Here is a 24,281-nt window from a genome sequence, read left to right as displayed (position 1 = left end):
TATCATCACCACCGATTAGCGCTGAACCGCCTAAATGGTTTTGGCGTTGCATAAGAAATCACGCCAGCATCCCTGTTTCAATATAACTGACACCTAGGGAGATCAAGACTTCTTACTGAAGGTCTCTCCCTTCGTGTGCTTCCAAATACGGGTGTCGATAGGTATACTATCTGTGCCAGAGCGTCTTCATGCATTCCCACAATATGACGTAGCGGTTGACATCACGGCGAGCACCATAAATCATCGCCAATACTTTTTTCTCTTACACTGGGCCATGAGTCCGACCCATACATTAGAAGACGTACGATGAGAGATTTATGGCGCGTTATTGACAAGAGTTTATCTCTATTTGATTTCTAAGCTAGCAATGCAGAGAAGGCAGAATTTATTTAAGATAAAATTTATTTCTGCTTACAAAATGGAATATCCTAAACAGAAATTGTTCATCCTCCTTGGTACCCGAGGTTAGTTTCTCTACTACTGCTATAAATTAATTTGAAAAAGCACAAAAAATAAGGATATATCAGTATCAAATACTCTAATAATCCCACTCCGATGGGAGGACCAAGTGAAGAACCAGGTGGTACCTCTTGATTTTCGAGTTAGCGCCAGTTTACGAAAGAGGAAGAAACTGTCGAACTTTTTTAAAAGGTGAAAATCGTGTAAACTATTAAGCAGCAATCAACTTTTTTCCACTCGATTTAATGGATTAAATCGATTTTTTTTAGAATCGAATCGAAAAAATCGATTTTTCATAAAATCGAATCGAGTTTGCATGTATTTGCATGGAGAGCGATAAATAGCGCATCACAAGCGCCATCTGATATGCGAAGGGAGCCAGCTCTCAACCTTAAGTTGTAAGCAAAGCATAAGAGGAAGAATTTGACATTTGTTTTGGCTATGGGTGCTTTCAGACTTTGCAAGTGTAATTATTTTTCCCACTCGTCGTTACTTTTCTAACATTTTTTAATATATGTTAGCAAGTACTTTTCTTGTATAGTGAAAATGTTTATAACCGTGCTTCGCGAAATTTTTTTAAGTGAATGAGCAAGCGGAAATAAGTTTTAACTTTAAGTCTGCAATTCTTTTATATTTAAAACCGTACATCTTGCGCGACTATGACGATGTTCGGTTTTGCATCACAACTCATGAGCATGTGAAATTTCATTATTACGCGGCTCTCACAAAAATTTTCTGATATTGGGCCAAGTGATGCGCCGAGCCGTGCGTCACCTAGTGATATATTTTTACATAATATTGAATGACATTATTATTTATGACGCAGGAAGATGTTCTGTTCAAAAATACTATGGATGCCACACCCAGTTTCGGGCATGGTTGTTGCCGAATTTCAACAAGACATCTCAAAATACACTCAAAAATAAGATATCTCGAAGTTTACTCAAGTTATCGTGTTCATAGACGGACGCTGAATGAATATCTTTTTTATGGATATTGAAGTCTATATACATTTCGGTTAATTTATGTCGTTACAATCTTCCGTTATGCGAACAATGTTAATATACTCCGTGAAATTTGCTCAGCTGACATTATGGTCATGTAGTTAAGGATTTGTTGTCGAAGTGCTAAAAATATGATTTCGATTGCTAAGGTTACCAATGAGTTAGCGATTTTCAAAAGACTAGTTATTGGTTTTTTAACAAAAAAAAGGATTTTTTGTCGAAAAGTTATCGACTATTTATCGAAAGTCTGTCGATATGTTATCGATTATTTATCGAAAAATTGTCGGTGTGTTATAGAAAATTTATCGATTTTTTATCAAAAAGTTACCTGTTTTTCAACGATAATTTATTGCCAATTTATCGAAAATTTTTCAGTATATTATCAAAAAATTATTCATTAAATACAAAAATTATCGCTTCGATATTAATGATTTATCGATTTGTTAGCAAAAGGTGATCACTTTTTTATCGAAAATTTATAGATTTCTTATCGGAGTTTTATCAATTTCTCATTGGCGTGTTATCGATTTATTAACGACGACTCATCGGTTTGTTTTAATACTTTAATGGAATTAAAATCGTTTTCCTCCTGGTCCTTCAAGCGGAGTGGGGGCCGCCCTCTCCCTCTGCTTCCATAGCCGGAGCATCATTTCTCATTCGCATAACATGACCCAGCGAGCATAGCCTCTACGTTTTAACTCGCCGGACTATGTTGATGTCTGCGTAAAGCTTGTATATGTAGGTCATCATTAAATCGGCGCTCGCGTCGCCAACCTGCAGAGGTTCGTAAATCTTTCGAAGAACTTTTCTCTCTAATATTCCCAGACGGATACGACAAGTGACTTGTAGAGCATAATTTTCCTTTTCCAAGAGAGGGGTTTACTTTTATTTTGCTAACCTGGTTGCCAGAGCGGTTAAGTTCTACAGCTTGTATAATTTTCTGCATCATCAAATTAAAAATTCGCACGATAGGGGGTGACCGTGTGTTTATTTTCAAACAACACGAGAGGACCTTTCCAATATTGACTAAGATCATGGTTTTGCTCAACGTCATTTTGCACAGCCATAAAAGTTTTGCGGGGAAAGCAAATTCTGCTATCGAAGTTGGCTTTAAAATCGACGAAGAGGTGGTGTGTGTTAATTCTCTTTTCGCGGGTTTTTTCCAAGATTTGGTGCATTGCGAAAATCTGGTCGATGGTAGATTTACCAGGTGGCTTTAGACCGCGAAAAAGAATTGACACACAGCACTGATAAGGTAAACTGATTAGGTCCAATATACCGATTCACGGCGAGCTCCAATCTTTCGCACATCACACATGCGATATTAAGAATTCTGATTCCGCGATAGTTGGCGCAGTTTGCAGGTTTTCATATATATCGATAAAGTGATCGTAAAAGGCGATCGTAATAAGGTGACTTTACTCGAAAGGGAGGAGAGTGGATGCGGCGTATCACTTGCGGGACCTTAAGCATGGTCTTAAAAACTGTCACCGCGGGGAGCAGGAAAGGCCAGTTGTGATCTGATGCATTGTATTGCATGATGCTTGTATTCAGGTCTCACCTCCTGTCCATGGGTTCGACACCCTCGGAGAATGGGGGGGCTGTGGTTTCACCCATAAGAGTTCACTTTTAGACTAGCTCCGAGTAGACAATAAAGTGTTTCCCTGTGAGCGCAACCCATGGGAATTCGGTCTCTTGCTTGTCTCAGTAAACCTCAATCATTGAAAACTGACCCTGAGGGGCAGACGAAAAGGTTGGCCACATCCCATCATTGTGACAATCGGGGAAAAAACGGTGCTGAAATGGAGAAACGGATGCCTATCGTCAACTAAAAACAATCGATAATTGTACGAGTGGTCCAGTGCTCATTTTGTCTTTTGAGATGTTTGAAGCTTCCTCTTAGGCTACGTTAAGAAAGGATGCCTGAAAGGATTCTTTCGAAAAGTGGATGGCCACGTCAGATGTTGATAAATCGGCTGAGTATGTTGGTTGACAGCGGTGGATTAATTTCTTTTGCGAAGATATTGTTGAAGCGTGTGCGCGTTGCAAACAGGTCTATGATAAGAAAAGGTTGACCACAGCCCTCAATTGTGATTGAAATTGGAATGTAAATTGGAACGAAATTTGGAATGATAATAGGAATGAGAATTGAAGCGAAAATGAAGCGTAATGAAGATGTATACTGTATCTTATCGCTTTTTCAAGGGACCGAGGATTTGATCAAGATGCATCGAGGTATTGACACAAGAAGGTGCATAGCGTTGGGCAAGGAAGTACAGTTTTAAGCAATATCGAAGCAACGGCAGTTTGTCGTCAACAATGCATCATACATTGTTCCAACGGCTGGGCAGAAAAGGTTGGTCACATTCCTAAATTGTGATAAACAAATACATATCTCATACTGATTAATACTTTAATCAGATATTAAGATAACAAAAATCAATGAAAGAGGGACGCTGAGAAAAGCTCGGAACTCGCGGTGGTGTTGCCGAGCAACCGAGTGCCATTTACGTATAAATGGAACGGCGGGGTATAGATACCGACCTCACCAAAGCTGGTTGACTTGAACACCAAAATTCAGCACATTGGTACCAACTTTGTTGGGCCGGTGATCAGCAAATATTGATCCATGTTTAAGTACACCGTGGGGTTGGGTCTTCCATGACAGGTCTCCACGTAACTTTTACACTAGCATATCGATAAAGCTTCAATAGAAATCGCCTTTTTTGTATAATTTTTATTTTTTTTTCTTTAGCACTGTCCATCGATAAAGTATATCTTATATCCAGATCGTTTTGTCACAACTTCACCTGCATACAACTTTAAAGACTTATATTATATATAAAAAACACCCTTACGCAAACATATAATTGTATATAAGTACCTATCCGCATACATTTGTTATCCTATCGTGCCAAATATTTATCTACCACGTAACAGTTAGAATAATAGTCACACAACTTAGCCAATCACTTATTTATTTATATATACAAAAACATATTCACATAACTTCATATACTACACTGAAATAAATGGTGCTAGTAAAATCAAAAATCGGTTCTGTTGTTCTTGACTTAACGGAGATTCGGTGAAATTGATCGAATTATGGTTAATTCGACCGAGTAATTTGTCAAGCGAACAAATTAGTTTAGTCATTTCAACAGAAGAGAATCTGTAGCTCTTAAGTTGACAAAATTCTGTAAAATTGACAGATTCCTAATCAATCTAACTGATTTTTTGTTAACACAACTGATCTCACTGGTCATTTCAACAGCGATCAACAATCAATACATCAGCAAATTTCAAAGCGAATTTTACGCTCACTGCGCCCTCTACTTTGTACTTATGTATTCTGTGTTCGGCAAGCACTCCGAGTGTATTTCTGCCATGAAAAGATCTCAATGAAAACTCATCTGCCTTGCAAATACCGAAACATAGGTACTTGCGTATAAAGCTGTCGCACCAACTTTTTTTGTACATTTGACTACTAAAACGGTCAATTACGAATCAACGATTTGTGCGCAGTTGATTCAACATCTTGTTGCGATGGATAAAAATTGACAGAAATTTCGATTGAATTGACCCGTATTTCGGTTGATTTTACCAGCCTTTTTCTTTCAGTGTATGTACAAACAATTTATATTATACATAAAGCCTGCAAATGTATTTAAGTCATGAAAAACTTACCAACCTACTATAAACAATTTGAAAAAAATTTACAAAATTTTTCCTTTGAGCTTAAGGCCTATTTTTATAAATAAAACACTTGACTAAGGTCGAAATATCGAATAAATTAAGTAATTAAACACAAAATCAAGTGCTTTATTTATAAAAATAGGCCTTAAGCTCAAAGGAAAAATAAAACTGATATATATTTTTACCGGCCAATAAGTAACTCAATTTACAAAATTTTTAATTTGTTTTTACTTTATTACTTTGTGTTGTTTTACTGCCTCAATTTCTTTACATCCAGTACACTTTTAAATATGCTGGTTACACTACTTTTAATTTTTACTAGATTTCCTTGCTAAACTAGTTTCGACACTACTCTATCTTATTAAGTTTTTGCTGTAACGTTACCTATATGTTTCGTGTTTACTGTGTACTTCCTGTTGCCTTTAACAACACTTACATGCTCTTTATGAAAAAACGAACCGTACGTAACTCAAGTTGTTGTTGGTATAGTAGTTTACATGCGCACACACTTATAGTAAACCAAAAATTAAACACAAAACACCCACAAAATCTTTGTATTTTCCCGACTATTATACACAATTTTCACTTCCACTTTCACTTCCGTTTCCGCTCTACTATGCTAACGCTCTTGCCTCTCAAGCGCAACACTTCACTTTCCTACACTCTTTAATTTTTCTTACAATACTTGTAGGAGCAAATCAAGAAAAAAAGTTGAAACCCGAATTAACACAAACACGAAAGTAATGCACACGATTTTATTCCACTTATGCGTTTTTAAGAGCTTGATGCAAATTTCAATATTTTTTAGTTTCATGTTTTTTAAGTATTTAAAAATTGCTTTGTTTTAAACCCACTAAAAATTATATGAAATTAAATTATTTTTATTAACTTTGTTTAACAATTTTTTTTTAATTTTTTTTTTTTTTTTTCAAAATATTTATTTGTTTGTTGTTAAGTGTTTATTTATGAATTGATTAAGCAATTAAAAATTTAAAAATTGTAAAAAAGTTTTTTACGTAATTTGATTTTGTTTAAAGTAAAAAAAAAAAATTATTAAAATATACATTTTCTAATAAAGTATATTATTTTCTTTCTCTTCCTCCCCCTCAACAACAATTGCATTCAAAACCAATAGACGCCTCGCCGACGAAGACGATGAACTATCCGAAGTACAACCGGATGCCGTACCGCCGGAGGTGCGTGAATGGTTGGCCTCCACATTTACACGGCAATCGGCGACTGCACGCAAACGCACCGATGAGAAGCCAAAATTTCGTACCGTTGCTTATGCAATACGCGCTGGTATATTTGTGGATCGAATTTATCGCAGCGTTACGCGTACGGCGCTTATGCAATTTCCGCCTGAAGTTGTACAAATTCTCAAGGTAAGTCATGTGCATATTTACTACTCAATAACGACATATATACGTACAAATATGTAATTAGGATTAGATGGCAACTCTACTCTAAGATATTCATAAATAATAGAGCTAAGCATGTTAGTTCGTCGGCCGCCGTGGTATGGTGGTAACGTGCTTCGAAGATCAGGGGTTCGAGCCACGGGCAAAGTAACATCTCAAATTTAGAAACAAGTTTTTCCAATTAGAAACAAGTTTTTCTAAGCGGGGTTGCCCTTCGGTAGTGATTTGGCAAACACTTCGAGTGAATTTGTGCCATGAAAAGCTTCGTAGTGAAAACTCATCTGCCTTGCAGCTGCCGTTCGAAGTTGGATTAAAACATGTAGGTCCCGTCCCGCCAATTTGTAGGAAAATTTAAAAGAAGCACGATGAAAATTGGAAGAGAAGACCTGCCTAAAATCTCTTAGGAAGCTTATTTTATTTATTTTTTAAGAATATTGCTTATTACATATTTTCCAATTGGCAGCCCTATTTTTATGTATCTCTATTGAATTCGATTTCATAACTATCTTGGCAAATCTAATTTAGTTTGAAAAAAAATTTCTTGACTAACAATACCTATTCGCATAACATGACCTAGCTAGCGCTGAACTATATTCATATCTGCCTAAAGCTCATCATTATACACCTCCTTCGATACTCGCCGTCGGTATCACGGACAGGGCCATAAATCTTCCGGATAACTTTTCTCTACAACACTCCAAGAACAATGTCATCTTCTTTCGACACCGTGTATGATTACAAACACTACAGTAGTACAGGTTTGATGATCTTGGTCTCTGGTCCTTTCTCCTCCGTGATGAGGGAAATCATGGAAACTCAGCAGGTGGGTACAGGGATGTGGCCTTAGGTTAAATCCCGACAAGACGGACCTGCTTCTTTTCACGAGGAAGTACAAGCCACCTGCCTTCAGACTACAATTCTTGAACGGCCAGCAACTAACCCTGTCGTCGAGTACCAAGTATCTGGGACTAACAATTGACTGCAAGTTGAATTGGAAAGTATGCATCGAAAAGCGGGTACGGAAGGCCTGCATCGCCTTCTATGCCTGCAAATCAATGTTTGGTAAGAAATGGGGACTGAAGCCAAGCATGGTACTTTGGATGTACGAGGCGGTGGTGCGACCGGTGCTTACCTATGGTTCCATAGTCTGGTAGGGAGCTCTAAGTAAGAGCTACAATCTCACCCGCCTGCAAAAAGTCCAGCGCACTGCGTGTGTTGGTGCCATAGGGGCCGGACGCACTTGCCCCACAGCTGCTTTAGACCCCATTTTGCACCTGCTTCCGATCGACTTGCATATACTTTGTACATCGTCACAAACCGCACTGATACTCAGGGAGTCTGTGTGTTGGGACGTTACTCAGCAAGGGCATAGTAGCATCCTAAATAAACTTCCGGATGGTACATGTAGTACCGAGACAGATTGCTACCCTCGCAAACTGAAGTTTGAGTACGGTTGTAATACCGCCATTCTAAGTAGGAACGAGTGGAAGAGAAACCCGGGCATAAGTGCCGACGACATCCAAATCTACACTGACGGCTCCAAGATGGAATTGGGAGTGGGGGCCGGAGTCTTCTCTGAGCCCCTAGATTTGCCTGCATCATTCATACTCCCATCGCTCTGCAGCGTGTTTCAAGCAGAAATCCTCGCAATTTGGCAAGCCTGCAAATCAATGGAGGTCTTGAATGTAGCTGGTAAAGTTTGCAGCCTGTCGGATAGCCAAACAGCGATAAAAGCGCTTTCCTCGCCACAAATTAACTCAAAATTAGTGTGGGCTTGTAAGCGACTCATATCCCAGTTATCCACCAATCTAGAACTACGCGTTATCTGGGTCCCGGGTCATAGGATAGAGGGTAACGAGAAGGCCGACGAGCTAGCACGCAGGGGCTCATCGGAGATGAACGAGGAAATAACCAGTGTCGAAGTAGGCATACCCTTAGCAGCACCCAAGGGGAATATCCAAAGCTTCTACTTGTAACATTCCGTAGGTTTTTAGACGAGTTACATGGCATCAAAATGGCTTTAAATAGCTACTTGGGCGACCAGGATCGCAGCCATTTCACCTACCTACAGGTTTGATGAGCGACTTTTATAGCGTGATTTTTGTTTGTCAAGAGAGGACTTTACTTTTCAATTGCCTATTCAGTCCAAAGTAGCACTTGTTGGCATGAGTTATTCTCCGTTTGATTTCTAAGCTGACATTATTTTCGCTGTTGATGCTGGTTCTTAGATAAAGGAAGTCCTTCAGAGTCTCGATTCATATCACTCACCACTGACATGGCTGCCAATGCCGAAATCCATTTATTCATTCTTAGATAACAGCAAGTACTTCGTCGTGTCCTCATTTACTGCAAAACCCACTCTTTTACCTTTTTATCTAGCCTAGAGAAGGCAGAACTCACGGCGCATTTGTTGAGGCCTACAATATCAATATTATCTGCATGCGCCAGTATTTTTACACTTTTACAATAGTGTAACGAATTTTGTGAATTCCACTTATTCCAAACCTTCTGCTAACGTTCGAATAGCTACACTGTTGTATAAGTAACTACAATATTCAATAATTCAAAATGGTCTTTATTAGACTATTTTGAGAGTACTTCACAATAACACTTATACTTCACAACCAATAGCGTGCTTAAATCAAAACTGATTAGTCATACCTCAGCTTGCGCTGCTGTTATACTCTCGGTTTCCTCGTTCACCCATATCTCCTAAGGTCTAGTAATTTCCGAACTTCATGCTTGGTTACCAACCCTATACATGTACATTTATAGTTTGTAGCCATATGCGTGTGTATATGTGACTATTACTTCGGGTGATGATTAATGTGTTTGTGACTATCTTTCCGTTGCGTTGTATGTATGTGTTTAAATGATGATTGATTTGTTTGCGTACACAAGAGTGGCAGCTTGTTTTATTGTTGTTGTGCCGTTATTTAATAACAACTTAGTGATATTAAAATTGGCCACAATAGATTACGCCATCACCCTTTAGCTCTGCTCCAAGAATTATCTTCTCCAACATTAAGGAAGCCGCCTTATCTCAAGCCTCGTTTAGTTTCGAATGGCTCGGAGCGGTCTTTATCAATCTAAATAAAGTTTTTCTTTTACGAAAAAGATGTTGTATACATATATGTCTTCTAAAATAAGTATTCTCTTTCTCCACAGAACCTGGATGATTGGTCATTTGACGTGTTCGCTCTAGCGGAAGCCGCCAGCGGCCAACCTATCAAATATCTCAGTTACGATTTGCTCAATCGCTACGGTATTATACATAAATTCAAAATTGCCCCTGCCACATTAGAAACCTTCTTGAATCGCGTCGAAGAGGGCTATTGCCGTTATCGCAATCCATATCACAACAACATACATGCCGCAGATGTTACACAAACAACACATTATGTACTCTGTCAAACGGGCCTCATGAATTGGTTGACTGATTTGGAAATATTTGCCACATTACTTGCCGCACTCATACACGATTACGAACATACTGGCACCACCAATAACTTTCATGTAATGTCCGGTTCGGAGAAAGCGATGCTCTATAATGATCGTGCCGTTTTAGAGAATCATCATGTGAGCGCCGCATTTCGTTTGCTCAAAGAGGATGATTGTAATATTTTGGTAAATTTATCACGTGAAGAATATCGTGAATTTCGTACATTAATCATAGACATGGTGCTGGCCACTGATATGTCATTTCATTTTCAACAACTTAAAAATATGCGTAATCTTCTCACGCTCAATGAGGCTTCGGTGGATAAATCGAAAGCGATGTCGTTGGTATTACATTGTTGTGATATTTCGCATCCTGCGAAACGTTGGAATTTACATCATCGCTGGACGATGTTACTATTTGAGGAATTCTTTCGACAGGGCGATTTGGAACGTGAATTGGGCTTACCGTTTAGTCCAATGTGTGATCGTAATAATATACTCTTTCCGGAGTCGCAAATTGGTTTTATTGATTTTATTGTGGATCCAAGTTTGTCAGTGATGTCAGATATGCTAGAATATGTGTTAACACCATTAGCGCCAATGTGCAAAACGACGAATGCCAGTATAGATGCAGGTGATGTACCAGTGGATGGGGCGTCAGCAAGTGCTGCTGCTTCGCGTAGTCGACTTAGCGCTAGCATTGATGAGAATAGTACATCGACGAGTACACAACAGGAGGATGGTGGTACTGCTAAGCAGATTGGTGCTAAAGCGACGACTAAATTTAGCATACGAAAGCCATGGCTTGCTTGTCTTAATGATAATAAAAAAATCTGGAAGGAACAATCGCTCAAAGGTGAGTTTTATATTTTAATGGCATATGCCCGAATTAAGTAATGTGATTCCCATTTTACCTCATGCTATATTAAAGTTGAACTAACTTGAACTGGGCGCTCGACAAAAACATCTTATTATCCAAAAGTTTTAAGGAAATCAAACTGAGCTATTAGAGCTAAGAAAAAGACCCCCAGCGGGTTAGGGGGTCAGAATATACCCGCGGTAGGTATGTCTGTCGTAGGAGGCGACTAAAATACCAGGTTCTAGGGGCAGTGCAGCGCAACCCTTTCAGGTTGTCAGCGCAATATATAGCTTTTCCAAACCCAATTGTCAACCTCATCTATCCGTGGCGAATTCTGTTTCACTAACAGACGAGGCTCTGTCGACCCCAAGCTCCTCATGAAACTTAGGGGTGAGGAGGGAGGGATAGTCTGAAGGTTTAATATGGCCATATAAATCGTTCCCGAGATGGTCAGGCTAGCGCCTTAATGGTGCTGTGTTACCGGAGCGTACCGGATCTGTATCCGGCAAAGGACCATCACATCGATAACACTCCCCAAAACCTTCGGGGAGTAACCTTATCGCTACAACAACAACAACTGCTAAGAAAAAGATGTCTTCAACCTGTCTCTTTCCACCTTTGTCATTCCCGAAAAATGGAAAATAGCCATGGGGGTCCCGCTACTAAAGCCTGGGATACCAGTCATAATAGTCACATAAGTCATTTTGCTCCCCTACTTCAAAGCAAATTTGCAGCTAGCCTGTCATCAGAATAGCTTCAGAAAAAAGTCCATAGCACCACCACTGCGCTAAATGCCATTATCGCCCAGATAAATTGGGTTTTAAATCAAAACCCCCACCCTAGAACAGTACTCGTTGCGCTAGACCTATCAAAAGCTTTTGATACGGTCAACCATGGCACGTTACTGCAAGACCTGGAAGGGTCTACCCTTCCCCCATGTCTTAAAAGGTGGACCGCAAATTATCTGGGTGGTCGGCAGGCATCGGTGCAATTTAGAAACGAAACATCAAAACGAAGAAGAATTATACAAGGGGTGCCACAATGTGGTGTCCTATCCCCACTTTTGTTTAACTTCTACATATCAAAGCTACTTTCGCCACCAGAAGGAGTACTATCGTTTCCTACGCCGATGACTGCACAATAATGGCCACAGGCCCAGGCCTACAGATCGATGAGCTTTGCAACAGAATGAACGGCTACCTCCCTGATCTCTCCAGTTTTATCGCCTCGCGAAACCTGGCATTATCACCGACTAAACACTCCGCGAACTTATTTACAACATGAACGTCCCAAATGTCGACCATTTTGAACATCCACGTCGATGGCACTGCGCTACCGACTGTCCTACATCCAAAAATCTGGGTGTGACGTTTGATCAGGATCTACATTTTGGTGAGCATGCACCTGCAATTGTACCGAAAATCCAGAGCCGTAATAAAATGCTCAAATCTCTTGCTGGCAGTACTTGGGGAAAAGACAAAGAAACGCCCATTCCCACTTACAAAGCAATTGGCCAGCCGATTGCATGCTACGCGTCCCCTATATGGTCGCCAAGCCTAAAAACTAGTCACTGGAAGACGCTATAGGTCTGCCAAAATACTTCTCTCAGAACTGCTGTCTTCTTATGTCCATAGAACACTATCTACATAATGAGGCAAGAATACTCCCCATGAGGGAGAGAAATGAGATGCTAACCAAACAGTTCCTGTTTAATACCCAGAAACCTGGGCATCCCAACAGACATCTTATTGATGAGCCAACACCGCCCAGGGGCTTAAGGAGTAATCTCCGCAAGCATTATGAGGAAAAACCTGAGAACTCAGCCGTATGAAGCCAAAAAACACAAGCAGGTCCTTTGTGAGCTCCACAAACAGGCATCGGATCTTTATGCCAGGAATTTCCCGGTAAATCCAGTACTCAAAGAACAGTACCCAAAACTTGCGGAAGAGGAACGCACACTCCCCAGGGAAACGCGAGTCACTCCAGCTCAGCTTCGATCTGGATACTGTAACAAGTTAAACTCTAACCTATCCAAAATCAACCACGACATACAAAATGTATGCCCTGCTTGCAATGTGTCCCCACATGACACCAAACATCTCTTTAATTGTAATGTGGAACCAACGCCTCTAACACCACCCCTGTTGAAACAGCAAGTTTCCTCGGACTCCCGTTAGAGGATATTGATGACAATTTGTGATCGGTCGCACCTATTGTATGGGGCGAAGCACTGCTACAACAACAACAAGCTAAGAAAAAGCTTCCCTAATATTTCAACCACGGTATTTTAAGTTCTCTACCCAAGTATGTTAACTTAGTCGTTCCTATCTGAATGAAAGATAATTCAAGTTAGCGCTTGCATTTGGAAGAAGGAATAGCATTCCTCTTTACACTTGGCCTGCTCCGAGTGTATTTCTGCCATGAAAAGGTTCTGAGTGAATATTCACCAGCTACTATCTATGGCAGTCGGCATAAAACAATTCCCGCCAATTAGTAGGAAAAATCAAAAAGAAGCACAACGCAAACTGGTAGGGATGCTTGGTCCAGATCTCCTTTAAGGTAAATTGCACCAAGTATATGTTTTTTTTTGTTGATTCGCTCTTTACTCTTAAAGACGTTTTATCACTTTTTGAATATTAGAATAATTCTTGCATAGTGTTGAATTTTGTGTCTTGTCCTGATCTTCGACATTGCCAATAATATTTTTGTTACTTGTGGTGAAAATACTTTAGGGTAGAAGTTTGAAACATTTTGTTTTGTTGATTTTCCGACAGGGTGGATAAATAATGTATATTGGAACGATTTTCCTTTTCGTTCGACCAAAATCGACACTGATGATGGCACAACGCCGAAACCGGTTTGTCTCGAAACCAAATTTGACAAGGGATGACGGAAAATCGTTCCAATATACATCGTTTGGTATGTACCTATGTGGGTTACTCTAGTCATTACATGGATGTTCACGGAATTTTTTAACAGCTGGTCGGGTAGCGCCTTCTGTCGTCGATTATAGGTCACAGTTATTGTTTTTTAAAGAAATCGCATAGTATAATTTCTGATGTAGCCGACAAAGGCTAAGGTTAAGACAAACTTTTGTTTACTTAACTGCATCCACTCATAGTCTAAAAAAGGTAGTTTGTTAGTATGGGTTTTGGTACCACAACATAACTAAACTCACGAATATAAACCGTGTTGGGAATACCGCGCCACTATCCATACAGTTGAGTATAAACATCAACGAAGCTTAAAAAGCGTGAATGCAATACTATTTCAGTTGTTATAAGATTTCAGATCGTTCGTAAGCTCCTTCTAACGAACGAAGACGAGGCCGAAAGAGTACTGTAGATATACGTCTTTGAGTTCAAAAGGCTCTTGAAAAAGGAATTTCTATAAAAATTCAAGCTATAAAAGCCGGTGTAGGCGCTCATCATCTCAGATAGTAAAATAAATGCTATATCGACTTCCCAGATTCATGGCCCTTTCTCTACACTGACCACCTGGGTTTGTGTTGACGTCACAGATTCGAAATTCTGAAAAGTCGTCTGCCTACTAGTTTAAATAGCTGTCCTATAACCAGTACTATTCGTATCCTTAATAGCAAAAATTTCACTTTAATATGATCTTGGGTGATTTTGTTGCAACATTCTCGCTTCACAAGCCAATCCGTCTGTCAAAACTGAGATGATGAATCTCTGAGCAAGTTCTCAATTTTTCCGATCACTCTTTGTAGGAAAGAGGAACACTTATCTATTTGCTCGCATGCACGTTCTTTAAAGAAGCCCAACACCAGAAGATGAAATTAACCTTGCGATTCCATTTACTTAATAATAAGTATGCGGTAATCATCGTAGACTTTTTCTACTAACCCTAGTTACACTGTATATTGAACCTGCTACTATGTTTTCCCAGCAGAAATCTGCTATTGGTGCCTACTCTTCAGGAACTCATCTATGAATTAGAGCTCATGAGGATTTGTGTTACGAGGTTTGAAATATGTTAGTTCTGGACAATTGCGCCTTACCAACAAGCATAACTTTAACACATAATTATATACGAAGTATGTAGTGTGTAAAAGAATAAAATATGCAAAGAAGGCAATTGAGAAAAACTTTACAACAACTAACAACAATTTCAACCATCGTAGGAGTGCGGGTTCAAATCCCACTCCCGGGTGAAAAGGCTTTGAAGAGATTTACAAGGTATAATCGAAACAGCTGAAAAGGCTTTGAAGAGATTTACAAGGTATAATCGAAACAGCTGGCTGACGCCTTGTCCGTCCTGATGTCACGTTGTTTAAATGTTTCCCAAATTATTGAATAAATTGCTAAGACGTTTATGTAGCACTCGTAGTTGTAGAGGTGTTACCAAATTTCGGTTCCTATTCCGATAAATCGGAGATTCCAATGTCGAGTATTCGAAGTCTGAGCTCCAACGGAAGGTGATTAGTATAAACGATCTTTATCAAATTTTTCTGCAATTTAGTGTTGGAAAATTTTTCATCAAAGAAAAGGAAAATATTTTATTGCAAACTTTTGTTTCATTCGTCCTCCTCCTTCAATTTAATTAATTATAAAGTTATCTCTCATACCCTATATCAACTTCCGATATCGGTTTCGATTGCCGTTTCTTCTAACACTTTCATTTTCTAGTTAGCCAATCAAACTATTTATCCTTCATTAAAATCAAATCAGTCAATTAATTTCATAGTAATTTTCAACCCTCTTAATTTGGAACTAATTGCTCAGCAAAGCTTGCATATCAGCCTCTTACCTGTCTGCTATTGTCAAAATCGTACAAATAACAAGGTCATTGCCTCCATAAGCATAAATAACCAAAAATTAGTATTGATTTAAATTCAATTGAGCTTTGATCTCTTTAGCTTTACGCCAATTCAGTCAGACTAGCCTAATCTGACCTTTGTACCATGCATTACCACACAAAGGTGCACGATTCAAGAGCTCAGGGTGAGAAATGTAATTTTGTTGTTGTAAAAAATTTCCTTCAATTAACTAATTAACACTGGCAACAGTTTTTTCTGTATAATCAATTATTTGGTTTCAATTGAAAGGCAAAACAAATTTTAATGAATTTATTTACCATTTTAGTGAATTGAGACACAAGTCAGTTGTAGGAGAAAATTTGTTTCTGTCTTAGTTAGTTACGGATTTGTCTGCACGCGCTAGCAAGTGCGACATTTAACTAATTTTTTTATACTCAGCTGAGCAGAGCGCACAGCGTATATTAATTTTGTTCGCATAACGGTACCCCGTAACGGCATAAACTAATCGAGATTATAGACTTCTATATGATGAATTTCATATACCCCAGCGGGTTAGGGGATCAGAATATACCCGCGGTAGGTATGCCTGTCGTAAGAGGCGACTAAAATACCAGATTCAAAGGGCTGTGTAGCGCAACTTTTAGGTTGCCAGCGCAATATATAGCTTCTCCAAACCCAATTGTTAACCTCACCTATCCTCGGCGAATCCTGTTTCACTAACAGACGAGGCTCTGGCGACCCCAAGCTCCTCATGGAACTTGGGGGTAGGGAGGGAGGGAATGGCCTGAAGGTTTAATGTGGCCACATAAATCGTTCCCGAGATGGTCGGGCTAGCACCTTAATGGTGCTATGGTACCGGAGCGTACCGGATTTGTATCCGGCAAAGGACCATCACATCGATAACACTCCCCAAAGCCTTCGGGGAACAACCTTATCGCTACAACAACAACAACAACAACATGAATTTCATATCAAAACCTATAAAAAAAGGCACATTTTGAACCCGACCCCCTCAGATTTTGATGAAATTTTACATAGAGGTACACTTTACCTATACAAACACCACCTCGTTTTTAGAAATTGTATTTTTGATAAATTGTGGGCGTGGCAAGGTGTCAAAATTGTGAAAAATGACGATAATAGGTACTTTTGAGCTGTGATAACCACGGAATGGCTCCACCGATTTCAAAGATCTTGGTACCATGGGAAAGGTATTCAAATCGGCTATCGAAAACATACACTGTACAAATTTATAATACACTGAAAAATTTTTTTTTTTTTTTTAATAAAATTTTAAACTCGAAAAAAACTTCAAAGGCCATGCGTTTTAAAATAAAATATATTTTTGTAGAAAGGTCTATTTAATATATATAACATATCCAAAAACTAAAATGGCGTATTTTTTCTTTTTGCTTTTAATTTTAAGTAAATGCATATCTTTATTTTTGATATTATGGTATTTTTAAGCTGTGATAACTACGGAACGGCTCTACCGATTTCAAAGTCCTTGATACCATTGGAAAGGTATTCTAATCGGCTATCGAAATCGTACACTGAAAAAATTTTTTTTACACTGAAAAGCATTTTTTGTTTGTTTTTAAATGCTTGATCTTTGTAATTTTTTCCAAGTTTAGTTTTTAAAAAACTTGAAAAAAAAAATGGTTTTTCAGCAAATTAAAAATTCTTAAAGTATACGTTTTCGTAAGCATATTTGAATAACTTTCTAATGGTACCAAGATCTTTAAAATCGCGTGAGCCGTTTCGTAGTTATCACAGCTCAAAGGTACTATGATATCAAAATATAGAGATGAATTTACTTAAAAATGTCATCTTAGTTTTTGGATATGTTATATATATTAAATAGACCTTTCTAATTAAAATATATTTTAGTTCAAAATACTTGGCCTTTGAATTTTTTACCAAGTTTAAAATTTTATTTTAGAATAGAAACATTTTTTCGGTGTATTAGAAACTTTTTACAGTACTGTAAAAAATTTTTCAGTGTAATAAAATTTTGTTACAGTGTATATTTTCGAAAGCCGATTCAAATACCTTTCCAATGGTACCAAGGTCTTTGAAATCGGTAGAGCCGTTCCGTAGTTATGACATCTCAAAAATACCATTATATCAAAAATAAAGAGATGCATTTACTTAAAATTAATAAAACAAGTAAGGACGGGACTTCATACCTTTCATGAATGGGGCTGAACAATAATCTGATCCCGTTCGTAATCTCAGAATAATCGGATGTATAAGATAAGAAATATATAGTGAAAAGTTCTACATACCTAAACGATTTTTAAGATAAATATAAAATAAACAAGTAAGGAAGGTTAAGTTCGGGTGTAACCGAACATTACATACTCAGTTGAGAGCTATGGTGACAACATAAGGGAAAATAACCATGTAGGAAAATGAACCGAGGGAAACCCTGGAATGTGTTTGTATGACATCTGTATCAAATGAAAGGCATTAAATAGTATTTTATGAGGGAGTGGGCCATAGTTCTATAGGTGGACGCCATTTAGGGATAACGCCATAAAGGTGGATCAGGGTTGACTCTATAATTTGTTTGTACGATATGGGTATCAAATGAAAGGTATTAAAGAGTATTTTAAAAGGGAGTGATCCTTAGTTCCATAGGTGGACGCCGTTTGGAGATATCGCCATAAAGTTGGACCAGGGGTGACCCTAGAATTTGTTTGTACGATATGGGTATCAAATTAAAGGTATTAATGAGGGTTTTAAAAGGAAGTGGTAGTAGTTGTATAGGTGGTCGCCTTTTCGAGATATCGCCATAAAGGTGGACAAGGGGTGACTCTAGAATGCGTTTGTACAATATGGGTATCAAACGAAAAGTGTTAATGAGTATTTTAAAAGGGAGTGGGCCTTAGTTCTATAGGTGGACGCCGTTTCGAAATATCGCCATAAAGGTGGACCAGGGGTGACTCTAGAATGTGTTTGTACGATATGGGTATCAAATTAAAGGTATTAATGAGGGTTTTAAAAGGGAGTGGTGGTAGTTGTATAAGTGGTCGCCTTTTCGAGATATCGCCATAAAGGTGGACCAGGGGTGACTCTAGAATACGTTTGTACAATATGGGTATCAAACGAAAGGTGCTAATGAGAATTTTAAAAGGGAGTGGGCCTTAGTTCTATAGGTGGACGCCTTTTCGAGGTATCGCCATAAAGGTGGACCAGGGGTGACTCTAGAATGTGTTTGTACGATATTGGTATCAAATTAAAGGTATTAATGAGAGTTTTAAAAGGAAGTGGTGGTAGTTGTATATCTGAAGGCGTTTTCCAGATATCGACCAAAATGTGGACCAGGGTGACCCAGAACATCATCTGTTGGATACCGCTAATTTATTTATATATGTAATACCTGACATGATTTCAAGGGTTTTTTTTTCGCCCTGCAGAACTTTTTCATTTTCTTCTACTTAATATGGTAGGTGTCACAACCATTTTACAAAGTTTTTTCTAAAGTTATATTTCGCGTCAATAAACCAATCCAATTACCATGTTTCATCCCTTTTTTAGCATTTGGTATAGAATTATGACATTTTTTCATTTTCGTAATTTTCGATATCGAAAAAGTGGGCGTGATCATAGTCGGATTTCGTTCATTTTTTATACCAAGATAAAGTGAGTTCAGGTAGGTACGTGAACTAAGTTCAGTAAATACATATATGTCGATGTTTGGTCAAGTTATCGTGTTAACGGCCATGCGGAAGGGCAGACGGACGACTGTGTATAAAAACTGGGTGTGGCTTCCACCGATTTCGCCCATTTTCACAAAAAAACAGTTAGCGTCATAAAATCTATGCCCCTACCAAATTTCAAAAGGATTGGTAAATTTTTGTTCGACTTTTGGCATTAAAAGTATCCTAGACAAATTAAACGAAAAAGGGCGGAGCCACGCCCATTTTGAAATTTTCTTTTATTTTTGTATTTTGTTGCACCATATCATTACTGGAGTTGAATGTTGACATAATTTACTTATATACTGTAAAGATATTAAATTTTTTGTTAAAATTTTACTTTAAAAAACATTTTTTTTTTAAAGTGGGCGTGGTCCTTCTCCGATTTTGCTAATTTTTATTAAGAGTATATATAGTAATAGGAGTAACGTTCCTGCCAAATTTCATCATGATATCTTCAACGAATGCCAAATTACAGCTTGCAAAAGTTTTAAATTACCTTCTTTTAAAAGTGGGCGTTGCCACGCCCATTGTCCAAAATTTTACCAGTTTTCTATTCTGCGTTATAGGTTCAACTCACCTACCAAGTTTCATCGCTTTAGCTGTCTTTGGTAATGAATTATTGCGCTTTTTCGGTTTTTCGAAATTTTCGATATCGAAAAAGTGGGCGTGGTTATAGTTCGATATCGTTCTTTTTTAATAGTGATCTGAGATGAGTGCTCAGGAACCTACATACCAAATTTCATCAAGATATCTCAAAATATACTCAAGTTATCGTGTTAACGGACGGACGGACATGGCTCAATCAAATTTTTTTTCGATCCTGATGATTTTGATATATGGAAGTCTATATCTATCTCGATTCCTTTATACCTGTACAACCAACCGTTATCTAATCAAACTTAATATAATCTGTGAGCTCTGCTCAACTGAGTATAAAAATGGCAAAAAACCCCCTTATCTGAAGGATCGGTATGGGATATATATTATATATAGCTCCGATCGAAATGATTTTTACAGGAAATCTGTTATGATATATTAGACTATATCACCAAGTTTCACGTTTTTATATTCGAAACTAAGGGAGAAATGGCCAAAAATCTTTCTATCTGCACGATCGGTTGTATGGGATAGGTATATACTATATACATATAGCTCCGATTGAAGTGATTTTTTCAGAAAATGTTCTATGATATATTAAAATATATATCACCAAGTTTCACGTTTATACTTTCTAAATTAAGGGAGAAATGGCCAAAAATCTTTCTATCTGAACGATCGGTTGTATGGGATATATATTATATATAGCTCCGATCGAAATAATTTTTTCATGAAATCTTCTATGCTATATTAGGATAAATATCACGAAGTTTAAAGTTTTTATATTGGAAATTAAGGGAGAAATTGCCAAAAATCTTTCTATCTGAACGATCGGTTGTATGGGATATATCTAATATATATTATAAATGGGAAAGTTTGGATGTTAAGATGTTTGGATGTTTGGATGTTTAGATGTTTGGATGTTTGGATGTTTGGATGTTTGGATGTTTGGATGTTTGGATGTTTGGATGTTTGGATGTTTGTCCAGACGTTTGCCTTTGTGACTCAATAACGCAAGAACGGCTGGACCGATTTGGATGAAATTTTGCACACATATAGCCAATAGTCTAGAAGGATCTACTAGCTATATATTTTTCAAAAGGGGCGTGGTCCCCACCCCCTAGGAACAGTTATAATTTAATTATTATATTTTTTCGTCTTTGCGACTGAATCACGCCAGAATGGCTACACGGATTTTGATGAAATTTGGGACACAGACAGTAGTCTACTAGCGAAATTTTTTTCGAACATGGAAAGAGGGGTGGGGGTCCCACGACCCTTCGAGAAATTATTTTTCATAATTTTTACACATTATAACTTTACGTATACTGGCCTTCACCAATATCACAGACTCAAGGGGTCAAATAAGTCGAGGGCTTACAAAGTAAGCAGTGACACCCTCCGCCCGCCCCCCTTTATCTCCCCCTCTGGTGTAAAATCCATAAATTGTTATAACTCAATCTAAATTTTCTCCTAAATCAATAGTTTTTGGTATCTGGTACATACAGAACGAGATCTAGACAATTTTGGAGGAACGATCAGTGGTCCTCTCCTCTACTCCCGCCATCCGCCCTCCATCAATTGTTTTTATTAGCACGCTTTTATTAGCTTTACCTGTATGTTTCTATCTAACTTTTTATTCGCTCCAATGCGCCTGCTGCCTTATTAACATGGTTTTATAATTAGCTTCACCTTATTTGTAATCCCGTAAGGGTCATATCGAGACCCTTCCGGGATCATTTCTGGATGGTTTTCGGGATCGGTCCGGGATTACGCCGGGGTAATTTCGGGACTTTTTCGGGACTATTTCGGGATCATTTTGGGACCCTTCCGGGATCATTTCTGTATAGTTTACGGGATCCGTCCGGGATCCCGTCGGGGTTATTTTGGAACATTTTCGGGACTATTCCGGAATCATTTCGGGACTATTTCGCGATCATTTGGGGACCCTTCCGGCATCATTTCTGGATGGTTTTCGGGATCCGTGCGGGATCTCGTCGGGGTCATATGGGGACTTTTTCGGGATCATTTGAGGGCTCTTCCGGCATCATTTCTGGATGGTTTTCGGGATCCGTCCGGGATATCGTCGGGGTCATTTGGGGACTTTTTCGGGATCATTTGGGGGCTCTTCCGGCATCATTTCTGGATGGTTTTCGGGATCCGTCCGGGATCTCGTCGGGGTCATTTGGGGACTTTTTCGGGATCATTTTGGGGCTCATCCGGCATCATTTCTGGATGGTTTTCGAAAATTTTCGTCGGGGTCATTTCGGGACTTTTGCGCGACTAATACGGGATCATTTGGGAACCCTTTCGGCATCATTTCTGGATGGTTTTCGGGATCCGTCCGGGATCCCGTCGGGGTCATTTCGGAACTTTTTCGCGACTAATACGGGATCATTTGGGAACCCTTTCGGCATCATTTCTGGATGGTTTTCGGGATCCGTCCGGGATCCCATTAGGGTAATTTCGGGACTATTAGGGGATCATTTGGGAACTTTTCCGGCATCATTTCTGGATAATTTTCGGGATCCGTCCGGGATGCCGACGAGGTCATTTCGGGACTATTTCGGGATAATTTGGGATACCTACCGGTATCATTTCTGGATGGTTTTTGGGATTCGTCCGGGATCCCGTCGTGGTCCTTTCGGGACTTTTTTTCGACTAATACGGGATCATTTGCGGACCCTTTCGGCATCATTTCTGGATAGTTGTCGGGATCCCGTCACGGTCATTTCGGGACTATTAGGGGATCATTTGAGGACCTTTCCGGCATCATTTCTGTATTGTTTTCGGAATCCTTTCGGGATCCCGTCAGGGTCATTTTGGGACTTTTTTGGGGCTAATACGGGATCATTTGGGGATCCTCTAGGGGTCATTTCGTGACTTTTTCTGTTTTATTTCCGGATCATTTGGGGACCCTTCCGGCATAATTTCTTGATGGTTTGCCGGATCCATCAGGGTCATTTCGGGAACATTTTGGGATCATTTGGGGACCCTTCCGAGATCATTTCTGGATCCGTCCGGGATGCCGTAGGAGCCATTTCGGGATTTTTTGTTACTTTTCCGGGATAGTTTTTGGACCCTTCCGGGATCATTTCTGGATCTGTGCGGGATCCCATCTGGGTCATTTCCGGACTAATTCGGGATCATTTTGGGATCCTTCCGGAATCATTTCTGTATGGTTTTCGCGATCCGTCGTTGATTCCCTCGGAGCCATTTCGGAACCTTTTCTGGAGTATGTCGGGGTCATTTGGGGACTTTTTCGGGGTCATTTGGGGACTTTTTCGGGATCATTTGGGGGCTCTTCCGGCATCATTTCTGGATGGTTTTCGGGATCCGTCCGGGATATCGTCATTTCGGGACTTTTTCTCGACTAATACGGGATCATTTGCGGACAATTCGGCATAATTTCTGGATAGTTGTCGGGATCCGTTCGGGATCCCGTCACGGTCATTTCGGAACTATTAGGGGATCATTTGAGGACCTTTCGCATCATTTCTGGATAGTTTTTGGAATCCTTTCGGGATCCCGTCAGGGTCATTTCGGGGCTTTTTCGGGATCATTTAAGGGTGGCTTTCAGGATTCGTTCGGGAACCCGTCAGGGTAATTTCTGGACTTTCCCGAGACTATTTCGGGATCATTTTGGGACCTTCCCAAGATCATTTCTGGATGGATTTCGGGATCTGTCCGGGATGCTGTCAGGGTCATTTTGGGACTATTAGGTGAGCATTTGAGGACCGTTCCGGCATCACTTCTGGATGGTTTTCGGTATCCGTTCAGATTCCCGTCGGAATAATTGCGGGACTTTTTCGGGATCATTGGGGTCCCTTCCGACATCATTTCTGGATGGTTTTTGGAATTCGTCCGGCATCCGTCGGGGTCATTTCGGGACTTTTTCTCTACTAATACGGGATCATTTGCGGGCCCTTTCGGTATCATTTCTGGATAGTTGTCGGGATCCGTTCGGGATCCCGTCAGGGTCTTTTCGGAACTATTGGGAGATCATTTGAGGACCTTTCCGGCATCATTTCTGGTTAGTTTTCGGGATCCTTTCCGGGTCCCATCAGGGTCATTTCGGGACTTTTTCGGCATCATTTAAGATTGGTTTTCAGGATTCGTCCGGGATCCGTCAGGGTAATTTCTGGACTTTTCCCAGACTATTTCGGGATAATTTTGGGACCCTCCCAAGATCATTTCTGGATGGATTTCGGGATCTGTCCGGGATGCTGTCAGGGTCATTTTGGGACTATTAGGTGATCATTTGAGGACCTTTTCGGCATCACTTCTGGATGGTTTTCGGTATCCGCTCAGGATCCC

General features: G+C 39.4%; 1 protein-coding gene across 3 annotated transcripts in view; it reads left to right on the top strand.

Annotated features, from left to right (window-relative positions):
• Pde1c (Phosphodiesterase 1c) overlaps positions 1-24,281 on the top strand; it is a 704,757-nt gene that overhangs the window by 667,948 nt on the left and 12,528 nt on the right. For all 3 annotated transcript variants that reach the window (XM_067767820.1, XM_067767821.1, XM_067767819.1), the window contains 2 exons: positions 6,295-6,544; positions 9,749-10,877. In XM_067767820.1, coding sequence (XP_067623921.1) covers positions 6,295-6,544; positions 9,749-10,877 — 1,379 coding nt within the window. The remainder of the gene's footprint in view (positions 1-6,294; positions 6,545-9,748; positions 10,878-24,281) is intronic.

The sequence above is a fragment of the Eurosta solidaginis genome, chromosome 2 (assembly GCF_040869045.1).
Source record: "Eurosta solidaginis isolate ZX-2024a chromosome 2, ASM4086904v1, whole genome shotgun sequence".
Lineage (NCBI taxonomy): Eukaryota > Metazoa > Arthropoda > Insecta > Diptera > Tephritidae > Eurosta > Eurosta solidaginis.
Note: the sequence above shows the minus strand (reverse complement) of the source record. Positions and strands in the feature narration are given on the sequence as shown.